We start from the raw sequence: 20,714 nt of genomic DNA, 5'->3' as shown, positions 1-20,714 counted from the left end.
AAAATAGAACTGTTTGGCCATAATGACCATCGTTATGTTTGGAGGAAAAAAGGGGAGGCTTGCAAGCCGAAGAACACCATCCCAACCGTGAAGCACGGTGGTGGCAGCATCATGTTGTGGGGGTGCTTTGCTGCGGAGGGAGTGGTGCACTTCACAAAATAGATGGCATCATGAGGAGGAAATGTATGTGGATATATTGAAGCAACATCTCAAGACATCAGTCAGGAAGTTAAAGCTTGGTTGCAAATGGGTCTTCCAAATGGACAATGACCCCAAGCATACTTCTAAAGTTGTGGCAAAATGGCTTAAGGACAACAAAGTCAAGGTATTGTGGTGGCCAACACAGAGCCCTGACCTCAATCCCATAGAAAATGTGTGTGCAGAACTGAAAAAGCATGTGCAAGCAAGGAGGTCTACAAACCTGACTCAGTCACATCAGCTCTGAGGAGGAATTGGCCAAAATTCACCCAACTTATTGTGGGAAGCTGGTGGAAGGCTACCCGAAACGTTTGACCCACGTTAAACTATTTAAAGGCAATGCTACCAAATACTAATTGAATGTATGTAAACTTCTGACCCACTGGGAATGTGATGAAAGAAATGAAAGCTGAAATAAATCATTCTCTCTACTATTATTATTATTGTATTTGGCTAAGATGTATGTAAACTTCCGACTTCAACTGTATATGTGCAGTACCAGTCAAAAGTTTTGACACACCTGCTCATTCAAGAGTTTTTCCAGATTTTTACTTTTTTCTACATTGTAGAATAATAGTGAAGACATCAAAACTAGTCACGAGAAAAATAATCATGTAGTAACCAAAAAAAGTGCTAAACAAATCAAAATATATTTTGTATTTGAGATTCTTCAAAGTAGCCACCCTTTGCCTTGATGACAACTTTGCTCACTCTTGGCATTCTCTCAACCAGCTTCACGAGGAATGCTTTTTGAACAGTCTTGAAGGAGTTCCCACATATGCTGAGCACTTGTTGGATGCTTTTCCTTCACTCTGCTGTCCAACTCATCCCAAACCATCTCAATTGGGTTGAGGTCGGGTGATTGTGAAGGGCAGGTCATCTGATGCAGCACTCCATCACTCTCCTTCTTGGTCAAATAGCCCTTACAAAGCCTGGAAGTGTGTTTTGGGTCATTGTCCTTTGAAAAACAAATGATAGTCCCACTGAGTGCAAACCAGATAAGATGGCGTATCGCTGCAGAATGCTGTGGTAGCCATGGTGGTTAAGTGTGCCTTGAATTCTAAATAAATCAGACAGTGTCTCCAGCAAAGCACCATCAAAACTCCTCCTCCATGCTTTACGGTGGGAACCACACATGCGGAGATCATCCTTTCACCTACTCTTCGTCTCACAAAGACACGGCGGTTGGAACCAAAAATCTAAAATTTGGACTCATCAGACCAAAGGACAGATTTTCACTGGTCAAATGTCCATTTCTTGTGTTTCTTGATCAAAGCAAGTCTCTTTTTCTTATTGGTGTCCTTTAGTAGTAGTTTCTTTGCAGCAATTCGACCATGAAGACCTGATTCATGCAATCTCCTCTGAACAGTTGAGGTTGAGATGTGTCTGTTACTTGAATTCTGTGAAGCATTTATTTGGGCTGCAATCTGAGGCGCAAATCTAATGAATTTATCCTCTTCAGCAGAGGTAACTCTGGGTCTTCCTTTCTGGTGGCGGTCCTCATGAGAGTCAGTTTCATCATATATATTTTTTTTTTAAATTGAGCCTTTATTTAACTAGCCAAGTCAGTTAGAAACAAATTCTTATTTACAATGACGGCCTACACCGGCCACACCCAGACAACGCTGGGCCAATATCACACCGCCCTATAGGACTCCCATAGGTACAGCCTGGATTTGAACCAGGATGTCTATAGTGAAGCCTCAAGCACTGAGATGAAGTGCCTTAGACCGCTGCGCCAATAGGGAGCCCTTTATTTTGCAACTGCACTTGAAGAAACTTTCAAAGTTCTTGAAATGTTCCACATTGACTGTCCTTCCTGTCTATATTACGAGTGTGCAAAGCTGTCATCAAGGCAAAGGTTGGCTATTCTGAACAATCTCAAATATATAATCTATTTTGATTTGTTTAACATGTTTTTGGTTACTACATTATTCCATATGTGTAATTTCATAGTTTTGATGTCTTCACTATTATTCTACAATGTAGAAAATAGTAAAAATAAAGAAAAACCCTGGAAGGAGTAGGTGTGTCCAAACTTTTGACTGGTACTGTATGTAATATGGTCCTTGTTCTTGTACTTTCGGTAGGCCAGACAATGACATGGACTCTATTTCTACCAGTTGGTCTGACTGAAAGTACTGCTTGTTATTTTTCATTGCTGGTAGTAAAAGGAACAGAAGCTGGAAAGCCTTTCCAGAACAATCCTCTTAACTTTCACTTTCACATGGAATTTGTTATCAGGTTTCAGTATGTGGGCGAGTTAGATCTTAGCCAATAGGAGTCATTTTAGTATACTATGTGTGTGTGCGTGTGTGTTTTTATGAGTGCGTGTGTGTGTTTGTGAGTGTGTGTGTGTGTGGCTGCATGCGTGCATACGTGTGTGTGTTGGTCGTTCCAGCGGAAGATTGCGTTAGCGTAAGGTAATTCTAATCAGTTTGTGTGTGTGTGTGTGTGTGTGTGTGTGTGTGTGTGTGTGTGTGTGTGTGTGTGTGTGTGTGTGTGTGTGTGTGTGTGTGTGTGTGTGTGTGTGTGTGTGTGTGTGTGTGTGTGTGTGTGTGTGTGTGTGTGTGTGTGTGTGTGTGTGTGTGTGTGTGTGTGTGCATCTGTGCGTGTGTGAGTTAAAGGTGATTTCCTATCTCTTTTTAAATAAAATGCTAAATATACTGTAGAAACACAACCTGATACACATAAAGGTGAGCCTACTAGGGAGTCAAAGGAATGTGAATACTGAGACAGCCAAGGACAAATCTGTACCTTGTTGGAACACTCCATATCTGTTCCAAACATATATGTTGTGTGCTGACTTGTCGTGATGTTTTCCCCCCTTTTGTCAGAGGCTAAATTAATCTTCATTGTCACTGCTGTGGTTAAGAACAGGAACCCAAACCTATAGCAGACAGAGAAACACGTACACACACACAGGCACACACACGCCCCCACACACACACACACACACACACACACGCACGCACGCACGCACGCACGCACGCACGCACGCACGCACGCACGCACACACGCACGCACGCACACACACACACAATCACACACATACCTACATTTTTTAAAGAAAGTGCGCATTGCCTGGCTGAGAGCAGGAAACAACATGACTACCCAGGGGGTCCTCTTTAATAACAACACACATTTATTCCAGTGTTGACTGAAGGGGACATCCCCTTGCTTCTTCTGTCAAACTCTCTCCACTCCTCTCATCTCTGTACCTCACCACATAGACTGGGGGAGGAGAGAGAAGCACAATTCCTTACGGGACAGCCTTTAATTGCTAAAAATGTATTTCAATGTTTTTCAGTTACTTTCAACCAAGCTATGATATATATATATACACTGCTCAAAAAAATAAAGGGAACACTTAAACAACACAATGTAACTCCAAGTCAATCACACTTCTATGAAATCAAACTGTCCACTTAGGAAGCAACACTGATTGACAATACATTTCACATGCTGTTGTGCAAATGGAATAGACAAAAGGTGGAAATTATAGGCAATTAGCAAGACACCCCCAAAAAAGGAGTGATTCTGCAGGTGGTGACCACAGACAACTTCTCAGTTCCTATGCTTCCTGGCTGATGTTTTGGTCACTTTTGAATGCTGGCGGTGCTCTCACTCTAGTGGTAGCATGAGACGGAGTCTACAACCCACACAAGTGGCTCAGGTAGTGCAGTTCATCTAGGATGGCACATCAATGCGAGCTGTGGCAAAAAGGTTTGCTGTGTCTGTCAGCGTAGTGTCCAGAGCATGGAGGCGCTACCAGGAGACAGGCCAGTACATCAGGAGACGTGGAGGAGGCCGTAGGAGGGCAACAACCCAGCAGCAGGACCGTTACCTCCGCCTTTGTGCAAGGAGGTGCACTGCCAGAGCCCTGCAAAATGACCTCCAGCAGGCCACAAATGTGCATGTGTCTGCTCAAACGGTCAGAAACAGACTCCATGAGGGTGGTATGAGGGCCCGACGTCCACAGGTGGGGGTTGTGCTTACAGCCCAGCACCGTGCAGGACGTTTGGCATTTGCCAGAGAACACCAAGATTGGCAAATTCGCCACTGGCGCCCTGTGCTCTTCACAGATGAAAGCAGGTTCACACTGAGCACATGAGCACATGTGACAGACCTGACAGAGTCTGGAGACGCCGTGGAGAATGTTCTGCTGCCTGCAACATCCTCCAGCATGACCGGTTTGGCGGTGGGTCAGTCATGGTGTGGGGTGGCATTTCTTTGTGGGGCCGCACAGCCCTCCATGTGCTCGCCAGAGGTAGCCTGACTGCAATTAGGTACCGAGATGAGATCCTCAGACCCCTTGTGAGACCATATGCTGACATATGCACATTTGTGGCCTGCTGGAGGTCATTTTGCAGGGCTCTGGCAGTGCACCTCCTTGCACAAAGGCGGAGGTAGCGGTCCTGCTGCTGGGTTGTTGCCCTCCTACGGCCTCCTCCACGTCTCCTGATGTACTGGCCTGTCTCCTGGTAGCGCCTCCATGCTCTGGACACTACGCTGACAGACACAGCAAACCTTTTTGCCACAGCTCGCATTGATGTGCCATCCTGGATGAACTGCACTACCTGAGCCACTTGTGTGGGTTGTAGACTCTGTCTCATGCTACCACTAGAGTGAGAGCACCGCCAGCATTCAAAAGTGACCAAAACATCAGCCAGGAAGCATAGGAACTGAGAAGTTGTCTGTGGTCACCACCTGCAGAATCACTCCTTTTTTGGGGGTGTCTTGCTAATTGCCTATAATTTCCACCTTTTGTCTATTCCATTTGCACAACAGCATGTGAAATGTATTGTCAATCAGTGTTGCTTCCTAAGTGGACAGTTTGATTTCACAGAAGTGTGATTGACTTGGAGTTACATTGTGTTGTTTAAGTGTTCCCTTTATTATTTTGAGCAGTGTATATAGGGCTCCTGAGTGGTGTAGGAGTCTAAGTGCATCTCAGTGCTAGAGGCATCACTACAGACCTTGGTTCGATTCCAGACTGTATCACAACCGGCCGTGAATCGGAGTTCCATAGGGCGGCGCACAATTGCCCAGCATCGTCCGGGTTTGGCCGGGGTAGGCCGTCATTGTAAATAAGAATTTGTTCTTAACTGACTTGCCTAGTTAAATAAAGGATAAATATATATATATATATATTAATATAACTTCATAATAACGTGATAAATATCTTCCCTCTCTCTTTTTATATCTTTTTAGTAGGTCTTTTGATGGGGGCTAAAATCATATTAATGATTTATGAAATTAAATTATCTGTAGGCCTATGTGGCCCTGGGACTTTCACAACCCTTCATGAAATAAACGGATGTTTAGCTATTCATCCTGAAAGAGCATTACTGTGGGGCATGAATCTCCATCCACCGCATGAGGAAGGGAAAGACATTGCCTAGGCTACTCAGTCATCAGGAAAATAAACTAGGCTGATAGGTAACTGATAATAGATGACTTCAGATATTGAAAAATTACATCAGTTGTTTCGAAATGCTATAATGGAATGCAATATTTGATCATAACTGAACGGACTGTAAGCCTATAAGGTAGAGAGATGTCTTGTTTTACAAAATAATAGGTCAGCTAAAATTATTTATTATAATAATGTATTTAGGATAAAAGGGTTTTATTTTTTGTAATCGCACACCTCCCTGCACTCTGGGCGCTAACTGAGCCTATGACATGTAGCCTACAAATCTAGTCGGAAACTGAAAGTACTCTCACATAGATAATCTTTGCTTTAGCCCACGTTTTACTTTCATTTTCATTTAAAAAGGCGCCCTGCGCACTTCTACAGTGCTTGATGATTACTTTCATGGGGACATTTCCATGGTCATATTCGTTGTGCTGAAATGAATACTGAAGAATATTGATATAGCCTAACTGAAACATAGACATTTTATTTTGATAACAATTTATTTTGATTAATAATTTTTGTATTAGCATGTTATAGTCTATGTGCAAAGAGGGATCATGTGATTAGGTCTACTTGTGGTCTACACGTACAACTACAACTTTTAGATTTTTTGGTAGTAGCCTATTTGTTTCATATGTATTTTGAAGATGGAGGAGCCGGTCAAGAAAATGCGTTTGAGAGAGTGGCTGATAGCGCAGATAGACAGCGGAAAGTTTGCAGGACTCACCTGGGAGAACGAAGACAAAACTATGTTCAGGATCCCATGGAAACACGCGGCAAAACAGGACTATAGTCTGAACGAAGATGCAGCACTATTCAAGGTTAGAATGTATATTGTTTCTATACAATTTTTCACACAAGATTGTCAGTGTGTCTAGTCCAATTGTATTTAATAGATGGATCAATATATTGATATAGACCTAATTAATGCATTGATTTGGTTGTCCATGTGCATATCAGTGCAAGTGTTACTCTTCCTCTATGTTCATCAGCCATTAACGCACTCTGTGTTTCTCTTTCGGCACTCATATCCTTCTCTGTGTGTGTGTGCATGTGTTTATGTGTGTGTTTGTGTCCCTACCAGGCTTGGGCAGTGTATAAGGGGAAGTATCGGGAGGGGAGGGACAAGGCAGATCCCACCACCTGGAAGACTCGTCTCCGCTGTGCCTTCAACAAGAGCACAGACTTCAAAGAAGTCCCAGAGCGCAGCCAGTTAGATGTATCCGAGCCCTACAAGGTCTACCACATCCAGGCAGAGCCAGAGACAGGCAGAGACTCAGGTACCAGTACCTGAAATGTTCAGTCTCCTCATGAAGCTCTGGTGTAGAGAGCTCAGAGCCCTTTATGGGTTAAATGTATGATTATTTACTCTCTATTCCTCCTCTGTCTCAGAATCTCCTCAGCCTGAGAGTCAGGTGATCATGCAGACCAGCCACTCCAGTGTTCCACTGAGGAACATTGTCACACACCATCCACAGGTAACACGGCAGGTTTTCTCTTCAATGCTGTGTAGCAGGTGGATAGTTGCTCCCATCTAGAGGACAATGGTTGCGTTAACTTTAGATTTACACATGAATGAAGTTTTGCACATTTGCACTGAATGTTCTACAAGTCAGATAATTTGCTGTAAATATGTGTGTCCCCTCAGTTTGGCTGCAATAGTGAATCAGAGGCCAGGGATGGAAGAGTCAACTACAGAGGTCAGTATCATCCTCCATGTACTTGTGACTGGTATCTGAATAACTGAACAACTTTGAGTCAGATATATTTGTGTGTGTTCTCTCTCATCTAGAGGGCTTGGCAGGGGACCATGTGTACTACTGGTCCAACACAGGGACTCCTCAGAGGGACGGCTCTGCTCCTCTCTCCATAGTCGTCCCTATACCACAGATCTCTGGTAAGACAACCCATACACTGCAGTATCATTCACACTAGAGCCTGGAGGGTCTCTGTAGTCCTGATACAGCCACGGGAAGTAGGGGTGCTGCTACAGCACTCCCAGAAAAACGGAACAAAAAAAATGCTTCTTCCTGCAGTTTTCTCTTCTACCTGGGTGGTTGATGCTTGATTGATTAATTAGTGTGTGTGTGTGTTTGCTTGCGTCTGTGTGTGTGTGTCCAGACTTGCGTGTGCGGGTGTGTCTGTTCTACCAGGGCCAGCTAGTAGTGGATGTGACCACCAGCACCCCAGACGGCTGTTTCCTCCTGCAGGGTCAGGTGCCCCTGGGGAACGAGAGGATCTATGGACCATGCACAGCCCAACAGGTCCCCTTCCCCCCTCCAGGGGTCATCCCTCTGCCCCCGGGCATCGCTGAGGCCATGGGCCGCCTGCTGCCCCACCTGGAGAGGGGCGTCCTGGTGTGGGTTGCTCCAGACGGGGTGTTTATCAAGAGGTTCTGCCAGGGCAGGGTGTACTGGAGTGGCCCTCTGGCCAAACACACAGACAGGCCCAACAAACTGGACAGGGAGAGGACCTGTAAGCTGCTGGACACACCTATATTTCTGAAGGGTAGGGGCCTCACTAAAGCAACTTTTGTGTAGCAAACAGATGTGACATGGTGAGATGGTGACCCTAGCTCCCTACCTATCCCTCTCTTTATCTCTCTCTCCATCCCTACCCTTCTATCCCTCCATCCCTCTCCTTATCTCTCTCCATCCCTCCTCTTCTGTACCTTCATTCCTCTCCTTCTCTCTCTCATCTATCCCCTTCTATCCCCCGTCCCTCCATTCCTCTCCTTCTCTCTCTCTCTCTCTCTCTCTCTCTCTCTCTATCTCTCTCTCTCTCTCTCTCTCTCTCTCTCTCTCTCTCTCTCTCTCTCTCTCTCTCTCTCTCTCTCTCTCTCTCTCTCTCTCTCTCTCTCTCTCTCTCTCTCTCTCTCTCTCTCTCTCTCTCTCTCTCTCTCTCTCTCTCTCTCTCTCTCTCTCTCTCTCTCTCTCTCTCTCTCTCTCTCTCTCTCTCTCTCTCTCTCTTTCTCTATCTCTCTACATCTCTCTCTCCTTCCCTCTCCTTATCTCTCCCTCCATCCCTCCCCCTCTGTTCCTCCATTCCTCCCCTTCTTTCTCTCCATCGCTCCCCATCTCTCTCTCCATCCCTCCCCTTCTCTCTCTCCATCCCTCCACTTCTCTCTCTCCATCCTTCCCCTTCTCTCCATTACTCTCCTTATCTCTCTCTCCATCCCTCCCCTTCTCTCTTTCATCCCCTTCTCTCGCTCCATTCCTCTCCTTATCTTTCTCTCATCTCTCTCCTTATCTTTCTCTCATCCCTCTCCTTATCTCTCTCTCCATCCCCTTCTCTCTCTCCATTCCTCTCCTTATCTTTCTCCATCCCTCCCCTTTTCTCTCTCCATCCCTTCCCTTCTCTCTCTCTCATCCCCTTCTCTCTCTCCATTCCTCTCCTTATCTTTTTCTCATCCCTCTCCTTATCTCTCTCTCCATCCCCTTCTCTCTCTCCATTCCTCTCCTTATCTCTCTCCATCCCTCCCCTTCTCTTTCTCCATCCCTTCCCTTATCTCTCTCTCCATCCCCTTCTCTCTCTCTCCATCCCTTCCCTTATCTCTCCACAGAGCTCCAGGACTATATCCAGGGGGCGGGACCCAAACCTCGCTATGAGATTGACCTCTGCTTTGGGGAGGAGTTTCCTGACGCCAGCCAACTGAAAACCAGGAAACTGATCATTGCACAGGTGGCTAATGGGATGGGGTCAGGAGTCACTGTGGATTAGGGAATTCCTGTGCTACATACAGCAACTGCACCTTTGCTGAATCTTATATTGTTATATCGTAATCCAGGTCTTTCCCTGCCAGTCGAGCAGTAAATCGCAGGTATTCCAGTTACCAGCAGAGGTCCTCGTAGTCATAGTCAGTGACAATGTATTCCTGTCTGTGTGTCTTCTTGTGCAGGTGGTGCCCCTGTTTGCTGTCAACCTACTGCATAGGTGTCTGAGGATGGGGACAGAGGGGAGACCACGCCTTCACACACACAACACCATGGGGGAAGAGGGAGAGGGTCAGCCACACCCCCTGCCCCAGCGGTAAGGAGCCCAGGACACCCCTCTGAGTAACCCCTGGGGAACATCACCAGTCCCCCCTGGTGGCCCCTCCTGTCCCAGCTTAGCCAGCCAGGATGAGGGGTGAGTGGAGACTCAAGACACGGTCAGTGTAGGCTTAGTGTATGCCCTGTGGAAAGCAACATATACCTCAACCTTAAGAGCGCAGAGAACAATATGATACGACACAGATAGGAGCAAGTATGCTTGGAACAGATATTTCTCACATAGTTTTCTTAAAGCGATAATCTGCAGTTGCTACATCCATTAAAAAAAACTAGAAAAAAGTAGGATATGTACCCAATGATTTTTGAAGAATATAACTTATAAATGTCTCATGAGGTTAGTTCAACAAAATATAAGCTTGTTTTACTCCAATGTTTGTAAATAAAGTAAATGTAAACAAGCACTGAATGGCCTCAAAACATGGTTAAACCTATAATTTTGATATCATGGATGGTCAGTCCTCGCATCAATAGCGCTGTCTATGAATTTGAGATTGGTTACATTCCTCCAGCCCTGTAATCTACAGAGAAAGTCATTATTTTGCCAGTATATGTTTGACATCTTTTGTTATTATGTTTTTTCAATGCGTTGTTTAAGCTTTTCTTTTACAGTATCTTGTACAATGTGAAAAACTTCCAATTACCTCATAATCAACTTGTGATTGAAATGTACAGTGTGTTTGGAAAGTATTCAGACCCCTTTACTTTTTTGACATTATGTTACGTTACAGCGTTATTCAAAAATGTATAACATAATTTTTATCCCTCATCAATCTACACACAATACCCCATAATGACAGAAACACCTTATTTACATAAGTATTCAGACCCTTTGCTATGAGACTTGAAATTGAGCTCAGGTGCATCCTGTTTCCATTGATCATCCTTGAGATTTTTCTACAACTTTATTGTAGAACTGTAGTCCAACTGTGGTAAATTCAATTGATTGGACATGATTTGTGAAGGCACACAACTGTCTATATACGATCTCACAGTTGACAGTGCATGCCAGAGCAAAAACCAAGCCATGAGGTCAAAGGATCGTGTCGAGGCACAGATCTGGGGAAGAGTACCAAAAAAGTTCTGCAGCATTGAAGGTCCCCAAGAACAAAGTGGCCTCCATCATTATTAAATGGAAGAAGTTTGGAACCACCAAGACTCTTCATAGAGCTGGCCGAGCTGGCCAAATTGAGCAATTGGGGGAGAACCCGATGGTCACTCTGACAGAGCTCCAGAGGTCCTCTGTGGAGATGTGAGAACCTTCCTGAAGTATAACCATCTCTGCCGCACTGCACCAATCAGGCCCGACGGTACAGTGGCCCGACGGAAGCCACTCCTCAGTAAAAGGCACAGGACAGCCCGCTTGGAGTTTGCCAAAGGCACCTAAAGCACTCTCAGACCATGAGATTCAAGATTCTCTAGTCTGATGAAACCAAGATTGAACTCTTTGGCCTGAATTCCAAGCGTCATGTCTGGTGGAAACCTGGCACCACCCCTACGGTGAAGCATGGTGGTGGCAGCATCATGCTGTGGAGAGGTTTTTCAGCGCAGGGCCTGGGAGACTAGTCAGGATGAGGGAAAGATGAACGGAGCAAAGTACAGAGAGATCCCTTGATGAAAACCTGCTCCAGAGCACTCAGGACCTCAGACTGGGGGCGAAGGTTCACCTTCCAACAGGATAACGACCCTAAGCACACAGCCAAGACAATGCAGGAGTGGCTTTAGGACAAGTCTCTGAATGTCCTTGAGTGGCCCAGCCAGAGCCCGGACTTGAACCCGATCGAATATCTCTGGAGAGACCTGAAAATAGCTGTGAAGTACTGCGTGAAGGGTCTGAATACTTATGTAAATGTGATATTTCAGTTTTTATTGTATATAAATATGCCAAAACTTCAAAAAAACAGTTTTTGATTTCTCATTATGGGATATTGTGTGTAGATTGATGAGAAAAAAATATTTAATACATTGTATAATAAGGCTGTAACTTAACAAAATGTGGAAAAAGTCAAGGGGTCTAAATACTTTCCGAATGCACTGTATGTCAGCCAGTCTAGTAAACATATAAATGGTTTCATGTCCATAATGTGATGTTTGAACCTGTCACAGATGTATAGACCTGATTATAGATCAAATTAATCATTAAAAATTATTAAAAATTATTTAAATAATAAACTTTTCTCTTGTCGTGTTAGAACTAAAGTGTTGGCTATGACATCAATTATTAGTAGTATTAGTGCACACCAGGGGTTGGAACCAGTTCAGGGAACAGAACTGAAACCTGGAAAAGAATCATGAACGAAAGTGATCTATAATGGTTCTGTTCAGAAAAAAGAATGGTTCTGTTCAGAACGAAACAATTGGAAAAGGATTTTGGTTTCAACCCCCTGCTTGACTGCTCCCATAGTTTAATGGCAATGTTTTGATTACTGTGGGTCTACAGGAAAGATGGAATTATAATGATATACCATAATATGGGAGTATTGGATATTCTCTCTTTCCAATGACATGAAGCAAATCAACATCTTATATGGGAAGAAATTCACCTCATTCAGTATAAATCTATAAAGCTTTTTTATTATTATTATTTCTAGCAAACATTATATAACAGACACACAATTTAAAAAATATTTTTTTTTTATAGCTATAACATTTACAAAGAAAAACAACAACAAATGAACAAAAAAAGTTCAAAACTAAAGTGAAAGAGTGTGCTGAAAAAGATACCCGTATCTGAGCTTTAAAATACTTTCAATCATTTTTCCCTGCGCTCGAACACATACAGTACATGGAGAAAAGAAAGGGGAACAGAAAGGGTACAGAGTACAGTAAAATAAATAAATATGTTTTATGTTCACATATACCAAGTAGGTGCAGTGAAATGTGTTTTACAGGGTCAGCCATAGTAGTACAGCGCCCCTGGAGAGAATTAGGGTTAAGGGCACACTGACAGATTTTTCACCTTAACGGCTCGGGTATTCGAACCAGCGACTTTCAAACCTTTCAGGTCCTCAACGCTCTAACTGCTAGGCTACCTGCCGCCCTACAGTACAGAGGGGTCAAATGTCTGTTCACAAAGCATCGTGTTCCAACCTCTTATTAGCACCGTTACTCTCCCTCTATCTAGACTTTTTTTTCTAGTTAAAAAAAAAAAAAAAAAAGGAAAAACACTCAGTTTCGAGGCGAGGTAACACAGACCCATCTGTGTGGGAGGGGACTGTCTGTTACGAAGTTTTCATTAGTGTTTTTCCCTTTGCTGAAACATTGTTAAGAACAAGGGCAATGCTTTGGCGAACAAGCGATTGACATGACCCCCGATAAGAGTTGCTGATACTTTCATTCACCTTGCCTGCCCAGATCTACCGACCGACCGGCTGACAGACTTCAGGTCAGAAGAAGCAGAAGATTTAAAACTGAGAACACATTGCGAAAGTGACAATCAGAGAGGTTGCATTAAATCGGTTTAGCATAGAACATCTGTAATGTAATATATAGTCATTTCTTTGGGCTCTGTACTCCAGAACTTTGGATGTGAAATGATACAATGACAATGAGGTAAGTGCAGACTGCCAGCTTTAATCTGAGAGTATTTTCATCCATATCAGGTGAACCGTATAGAAATGACAGCACTTTTTGTACACAGTCCCACCATTTTAGGGGACCAAAAGTATTGGGACAAATTCACTTATACAGTGGGGCAAAAAAGTATTTAGTCAGCCACCAATTGTGCAAGTTCTCCCACTTAAAAAGATGAGAGAGGCCTGTAATTTTCATCATAGGTACACTTCAACTATGACAGACAAAATGAGAAGAAAAAAATCCAGAAAATCACATTGTAGGCTTTTTTATTAATTTATTTGCAAATTATGGTGGAAAATAAGTATTTGGTCACCTACAAACAAGCAAGATTTCTGGCTCTCACAGACCTGTAACTTCTTCTTTAAGAGGATCCTCTGTCCTCCACTCGTTCCCTGTATTAATGGCACCTGTTTGAACTTGTTATCAGTATAAAATACACCTGTCCACAACCTCAAACAGTCACACTCCAAACTCCACTATGGCCAAGACCAAAGAGCTGTCAAAGGACACCAGAAACAAAATTGTAGACCTGCACCAGGCTGGGAAGACTGAATCTGCAATAGGTAAGCAGCTTGGTTTGAAGAAATCAACTGTGGGAGCAATTATTAGGAAATGGAAGACATACAAGACCACTGATAATCTCCCTCGATCTGGGGCTCCACACAAGATCTCACCCCGTGGGGTCAAAATGATCACAAGAACGGTGAGCAAAAATCCCAGAACCACACGGGGGGACCTAGTGAATGACCTGCAGAGAGCTGGGACCAAAGTAACAAAGCCTACCATCAGTAACACACTACGCCGCCAGGGACTCAAATCCTGCAGTGCCAGACGTGTCCCCCTGCTTAAGCCAGTACATGTCCAGGCCCGTCTGAAGTTTGCTAGAGAGCATTTGGATGATCCAGAAGAAGACTGGGAGAATGTCATATGGTCAGATGAAACCAAAATATAACTTTTTGGTAAAAACTCAACTCGTTGTGTTTGGAGGACAAAGAATGCTGATTTGCATCCAAAGAACACCATACCTACTGTGAAGCATGGGGGTGGAAACATCATGCTTTGGGGCTGTTTTTCTGCAAAGGGACCAGGACGACTGATCCGTGTAAAGGACAGAATGAATGGGGCCATGTATCGTGAGATTTTGAGTGAAAACCTCCTTCCATCAGCAAGGGCATTGAAGATGAAACGTGGCTGGGTCTTTCAGCATGACAATGATCCCAAACACACCGCCCGGGCAACGAAGGAGTGGCTTCGTAAGAAGCATTTCAAGGTCCTGGAGTGGCCTAGCCAGTCTCCAGATCTCAACCCCATAGAAAATCTTTGGAGGGAGTTGAAAGTCCGTGTTGCCCAGCAACAGCCCCAAAACATCACTGCTCTAGAGGAGATCTGCATGGAGGAATGGGCCAAAATACCAGCAACAGTGTGTGAAAACCTTGTGAAGACTTACAGAAAACATTTGACCTCTGTCATTGCCAACAAAGGGTATATAACAAAGTATTGAGATAAACTTTTGTTATTGACCAAATACTTATTTTCCACCATAATTTGAAAATAAATTCATTAAAAATCCTACAATGTGATTTTCTGGATTTTTGTTTCTCATTTTGTCTGTCATAGTTGAAATGTACCTATGATGAAAATTACAGGCCTCTCTCATCTTTTTAAGTGGGAGAACTTGCACAATTGGTGGCTGACTAAATACTTTTTTGCCCCACTGTATGTGTATTAAAGTAGTCAAAAGTTATTATTTGGTCCCATATTCCTAACAAGCAATGAGTACATCAAGCTTGTGACTTAAAAAATAAATACAAATAAAATGCTAACCTCCTCTGTTATTGTAATAGTGAGAGGTTAGCATGTCTTGGTGGTATGATATTTGTGCGTCACTCATCATTATTCACGATTCATACAGGACTATCTGTAATCATGTTAGCATCCATATTAATGTAGAAGTGTTCAGAAACATTCTATTCTTAATGACTCCAAAATGACACAATCAATGATTTACCATTCATTTCTACTGGGCACAAACAGCAAATGCAGCCAACAAGTTTGTAGAGTCACAAGCTTGATGCGTGCAAAGAATATGGGACCAAATAATAAACTTTTGACAACATTAATGCATGTAAGTGAATATATACTTTTGGTCCCCTAAAATGGGGGGACTATGTACAAAAAGCGCTGTAATTTCTAAACGGTTCACCTGGTATGGATTAAAATGCTCTCAAATTAAAGCAGCAGTCTGCACTTTAACGTCATAGTCATTGTATCATTTCACATACAAATTGCTGAAGTACAGAGCCAAAACAACAACAAAATTGTCGCTTTCCCAATAATTACAGAGGGCACTGTATATACAGTATCTGTGATAGACTTCTTTAATACAGTTTACTTTCACACTGATTGAAAATCGATACCCTGCAGAAAACACTGTCAGTATGTAAGGGTGTGGGACAACCATTATGAAAACAGAGTGAACACAAACAAGTGCTTGATTCTCACTAAACATCTCATAATGTCAATGTGCAGCTCAGACTGCTGCCCCTCAGACTGCTGCCCCTCAGACTGCTGCCCCTCAGACTGCTGCCCCTCAGACTGCTGCCCCTCAGACTGCTGCCACTCAGACTGCTGCCCCTCAGACTGCTGCCCCTCAGACTGCTGCCCCTCAGACTGCTGCCCCTCAGACCGCTGCCCCTCAGACTGCTGCCCCTCAGACTGCTGCCCCTCAGACCGCTGCCACTCAGACTGCTGCCCCTCAGACTGCTGCCCCTCAGACCGCTGCCCCTCAGACTGCTGCCCCTCAGACTGCTGCCCCTCAGACCGCTGCCCCTCAGACTGCTGCCCCTCAGACTGCTGCCACTCAGACCGCTGCCCCTCAGACTGCTGCCCCTCAGACTGCTGCCCCTCAGACTGCTGCCACTCAGACCGCTGCCCCTCAGACCGCTGCCCCTCAGACTGCTGCCCCTCAGACTGCTGCCCCTCAGACTGCTGCCCCTCAGACTGCTGCCCCTCAGACTGCTGCCCCTCAGACCGCTGCCCCTCAGACCGCTGCCCCTCAGACCGCTGCCCCTCAGACTGCTGCCCCTCAGACCGCTGCCCCTCAGACCGCTGCCCCTCAGACCTCAGACCGCTGCCCCTCAGACCGCTGCCCCTCAGACCGCTGCCACTCAGACCGCTGCCCCTCAGACCGCTGCCCCTCAGACCGCTGCCCCTCAGACCGCTGCCCCTCAGACCGCTGCCCCTCAGACCTCAGACCGCTGCCCCTCAGACCGCTGCCCCTCAGACCGCTGCCCCTCAGACTGCTGCCCCTCAGACCGCTGCCCCTCAGACCGCTGCCCCTCAGACCTCAGACCGCTGCCCCTCAGACCGCTGCCCCTCAGACTGCTGCCCCTCAGACCGCTGCCCCTCAGACCGCTGCCCCTCAGACCTCAGACCGCTGCCCCTCAGACCGCTGCCCCTCAGACCGCTGCCCCTCAGACCGCTGCCCCTCAGACCGCTGCCCCTCAGACTGCTGCCCCTCAGACTGCTGCCCCTCAGACCGCTGCCCCTCAGACCGCTGCCCCTCAGACTGCTGCCCCTCAGACTGCTGCCCCTCAGACCGCTGCCCCTCAGACCGCTGCCCCTCAGACCTCAGACCGCTGCCCCTCAGACCGCTGCCCCTCAGACCGCTGCCCCTCAGACCGCTGCCCCTCAGACTGCTGCCCCTCAGACCGCTGCCCCTCAGACCGCTGCCACTCAGACCGCTGCCCCTCAGACCGCTGCCACTCAGACCGCTGCCCCTCAGACCGCTGCCCCTCAGACCGCTGCCACTCAGACTGCTTCCCCTCAGACTGCTGCCCCTGTCTGAGGTGTGTTAAGCAGAGATTGGGAGATGGGAAAAGAGGGATGAAGAAAGAGGGGTATGGGCTCATGCTTTGGGCAGCAGTGTGGACACCCTTAAAGTTGCCTGTTCTTTGTCCTTCCCTGCAACCCTGCCTCGTGCTCTCACACAAGGAGGGTGTATTTGTGCTTGCGTGTGCGCTCTACTGCCACTTCCTCTGCTTGGAGCCGTGAGGTAAATCGGTGGTCTTGTCAATCCCAGTAGTTTCGGTGGGAGGGAGGAGGTCGGGGGCTGACCATCGCCTCTTGCGTGGGTGTGGCTGCTCCTGGGTGGGGGGGTCTGCAGGGGGAGGAGGGAGAGGAGGAGGGACGAGAGCAGGGGAGGGATGAGGAAGAGGAGGAGGAGGGAGAGGAGGGGGCATATCCTCCCTGTGTGTGCTGGCCCTGGCCCGGGTGTGTGTCCTGTGGCCCCGGGGGGCTGTGCGTGTGTGTAAGGGGGTGAGGGCCAAGCAGATGTCTCCCTCGCTGAGCTGGCGGCAGGACAGGCCGTAGAGCTGGGCGGTTCTCTGGGGACAGCAGGAAGACCAGCCGCGGTCACGCACGAAGAACGGGTACTCCACCAGAACCGTCAGTAACTCCTACATGCACAGAACAACAACAACATATTCACAACTGTGCTGGCATCTACATAGTTTTTACTAGGGATAGGAATTTCAATTAATGATTTCAACTATTGTTGTTGAAAGGAAATTTGTCATATGTTTACATTACGTGAATAGAGCAGATTAGAAACGTTCGCTTTACTAGTGAATGACCAGTGCCTTTTATAAATAAATATAATTTATTGTCTAGCAGTGACTCAGATAGAAATATAGAGGATCGATGAGCCCCTGACCTGAGTGTTGCTGTCTGTGAGAAGGACCTGCAGGTGGTTGAAGCCGTGTGTGTTGCTGGGGGCGATAAGCAGCACGGTGCAGGTGCTCAGGTGGAACTCTGGGGAGGTGTCAGCACTCCTCAGGAAGTCCTCCGTCCTCAGCTCTTCCACACGCTTCAAACCACCCCCCACCAGCTCAATCAGAGAACCCTTGGCAAAGTGAGGTAGGAGCGCTGGGGGGATGTGGTGGGGGGCAGAGGGTGAGGCAGTCATGTGGGGAAGGAAGGGGGAGGCAAGGGGACGCGAGTACTGCTGCCCAGGAGAGAGCTCTCTGCTGTATTTATCCCTGTCTCTTTTATTGTCTATCTCTCTGATGTCTCTGTCTCCTTCATGCTCTCTTTCTCGCTCTTGTTCTTGTTGTCTGTCTCGTTCTCTGTCTTTCTCTGTGCTGTGGCTGTTGGGCTGCCTCTGGGTTGAGTGCTGTGAGTTCCTCATGGTGTGCAGGCCATACAGAGAGCTGCCTGAGGGGATGTACAGCGGGTAGCGCTGAGCCTGGGCCTGGGTACTGAGCTGGCTGGGCTGCAGGGTGGAGTAAACAGAAGCCAGGGAGTAGTAGACATGAGCCTCCGCCACAGAGCCCCCCAGGGGATCCAGCAGCTCCCCTCTCCCTGCCCGGGTCTCTGCCCCATGGGGCTGGGGACTGGTGGGGATCAGGGTGGAGGTCCCAGCCTTTGGCGTCCCACGGGGATCCCTGTCCTGCAGAGAGGAATGTGAGTCAGGGCCCTCCGGAGGTGGCGCTTGGAAATCTCGGAAACCTGCAAACTGCTCGAAATGCCCTGTGGGAACCTCCTGGTGTCTCCGTCTCCCGTTGGCATGGGAACCGTGGGGGCTGCCGCCCAACCTGGCACTGCCGCTGGGTTCGTTCCTGTACTCTCCTGAGAGGGGTGCCACCCTAGAGGCAGAGGCAGTCCTGCTGCCTGACCCATCCAGCCCGTTGGGCCTCTTGCCCAAGTACCTGTGTCTGCCCTCAGTCAGGGAGCGGTCACGGGGGTAGAGGGAGGGCTGGCTGAACAGGTGAGAGGGGGAGAAAAGAGAGGAGCTGTTGTCCCTTCGGCCTGTGTTGAAATAGGACCACATGTCTCTTGAGTCAGTGGGGAAGGGGCTCTTAAAGGAGGAAGAGGATGAGGAGGGGGAGGGTGGCAGGATTTCACCTTGGAGCCACCTGGAGTGATGGGGGAAGGGGGTGGGGAGAAGATCATCCCTCTCCCCTACCTGGTCTTTGAGGAAGAGAAAAGGGACGGAGGAGGGGTAGGCCAGGTGCCATGGCAGAGGGAGGGGGATACACTGGGATGGGAGGGGGGGTGGGATAGAGGGTAGCAGGCTGTGGCGGTTCGTCAAAGCCTCTTCGCTGCTCTTCCTGCCCCCTTCCCCCCTCCTTGAGCTGCTTGAGGGCCGGGTCCTGGGGGGCGTGGCGGGTGGTTTGAACTCGTCCAGGGGGGGGTGCTGGTCAGCCGAGCCATCCCGGAACTCCCTCTTCTTAGGGGGGAGGCACTCTTTGCCGCGGTCAGGGCTGGGATTCATGGGTGGGTGCCAGCGGCGGCGGGCACGGGCCCCTGTGTTTGGGCGATGGCTAGGTCACATGGGCCTCACGGGGAAAAAAGGGGCGTAGAGAGAGGGATGGGCCTCGACACGACATCACTGTCAGATCACTGTAACCACAGAGAGACGGGGGAGGAGGTGAGAGAGAGAGGGAGACAAAGGGAGGAAGTGGGGGGGGGGGGGGGAGGGCAGAGAGAAAGAGAGATTGAGTGAAGTGTGTACATATCAGAGTGAAATGTGGACAGTCTGTCAGGCCTAGCTGTCAAGAGTTGTCAGGACTTAGCAGTCAGACTGCTCTGATACACACAAACAAACCAACGCCTGACACAGATACAGGCAGAGAATGTTTTCTCTCACCTGTGCACATGCTGTAATCCTTTGGAGGGTGAGTTGCAAATACAGCAATGCAGATTTGATTGGACAGCCTGGAGTCTCTGATGTCAATAAAACTTCAGACAATGAATCCTAACCAGAACGCCTATTCTATCAACTCCAGTTGACCAACTCTTGCTCACCAACTACAGTTCGCGATCGTTGAAGTTGCTACACATATTAATTACATTGCTGGTAATGTGGTCGGGACTGAAACTACCCAGTTTACTGGTCTCATTCAAGAAGCACATGAACTCCCACAAGTGTTCTAAAAATACGCTGCACATTGTGCGAACAGTGCAGTTCGGAGGCAGTGCAGTATAGCTGTAAAAACACACATGCTGTATAAACTCCCAGCAGGAGATGTTTCATCTCTCTCTCTCTGAGGATCGAACATAGAGATATGGTTTATTCTCATGAAGCGCCTCCCTCACACCCCTGAGGGCTGTTCCTCTATGTCCTATTTACTACCGCAAGTACACACACTTACTTACACACGCATGGAGGCACACACACACACGCACACGGACTCGCACACACGCACGCTCACGCGCACGCTCACACACACACACACACGCGCACGCTCACACACACACACACACACACACACACACACACACACACACACACACACACACACACACACACACACACACACACACACACACACACACACACACACACACACACACACACACACACACACACACACATCCCTCAGGCTGCTATAACTCTATCTCACTCCCCCAGCGATGGACAGAGCTGGTCACCACCCACCCTAAGCTGAGAGGAACACTGTTGATAT

At 47.3% G+C, this 20,714-nt stretch overlaps 3 protein-coding genes across 4 annotated transcripts in view; 2 read left to right on the top strand and 1 right to left on the bottom strand.

Moving 5' to 3' along the window:
• Positions 1-5,923: 5,923 nt before the first annotated feature.
• Positions 5,924-11,863, top strand: LOC139542795 (interferon regulatory factor 4-like). Its single transcript, XM_071348627.1, has 8 exons — positions 5,924-6,441; positions 6,705-6,900; positions 7,013-7,098; positions 7,269-7,320; positions 7,413-7,517; positions 7,742-8,128; positions 9,183-9,301; positions 9,519-11,863. The coding sequence occupies exons 1-8, from the start codon at positions 6,268-6,270 to the stop codon at positions 9,651-9,653; spliced, it is 1,254 nt and encodes a 417-aa protein (XP_071204728.1). The 5' UTR covers positions 5,924-6,267; the 3' UTR covers positions 9,654-11,863.
• Positions 10,117-17,102, top strand: LOC139541865 (uncharacterized). Its single transcript, XM_071346756.1, has 2 exons — positions 10,117-10,123; positions 15,775-17,102. Exons 1-2 carry the CDS (start codon positions 10,117-10,119, stop codon positions 17,100-17,102), a joined length of 1,335 nt encoding a protein of 444 aa, XP_071202857.1.
• LOC139542794 (uncharacterized) overlaps positions 16,930-20,714 on the bottom strand; it is a 60,143-nt gene continuing 56,358 nt past the window's right edge. For both annotated transcript variants that reach the window (XM_071348625.1, XM_071348626.1), the window contains exons 2-3: positions 17,960-19,647; positions 16,930-17,702 (exon numbers count right to left, since the gene is read on the bottom strand). In XM_071348625.1, coding sequence (XP_071204726.1) covers positions 17,268-17,702; positions 17,960-19,519 — 1,995 coding nt within the window. In that variant the 5' untranslated portion in view covers positions 19,520-19,647 and the 3' untranslated portion in view covers positions 16,930-17,267. The remainder of the gene's footprint in view (positions 17,703-17,959; positions 19,648-20,714) is intronic.

The sequence above is a fragment of the Salvelinus alpinus genome, chromosome 17 (assembly GCF_045679555.1).
Source record: "Salvelinus alpinus chromosome 17, SLU_Salpinus.1, whole genome shotgun sequence".
NCBI lineage: Eukaryota > Metazoa > Chordata > Actinopteri > Salmoniformes > Salmonidae > Salvelinus > Salvelinus alpinus.
The sequence above is the reverse complement of the archived record's forward strand: the minus strand, read 5'-3'. Positions and strand labels throughout refer to the sequence as shown.

What these genes read in the sequence shown, in the direction of transcription:
- LOC139542795 (XM_071348627.1), top strand. Translation starts at nt 6,268, where the DNA reads ATGGAGGAGCCGGTCAAGAAAATGCGTTTGAGAGAGTGGCTGATAGCG. An exon ending in AAGATGCAGCACTATTCAAG is followed by an intron (nt 6,442 to 6,704) that starts GTTAGAATGTAT and finishes TGTCCCTACCAG; the next exon opens with GCTTGGGCAGTGTATAAGGG. An exon ending in AGAGACAGGCAGAGACTCAG is followed by an intron (nt 6,901 to 7,012) that starts GTACCAGTACCT and finishes CCTCTGTCTCAG; the next exon opens with AATCTCCTCAGCCTGAGAGT.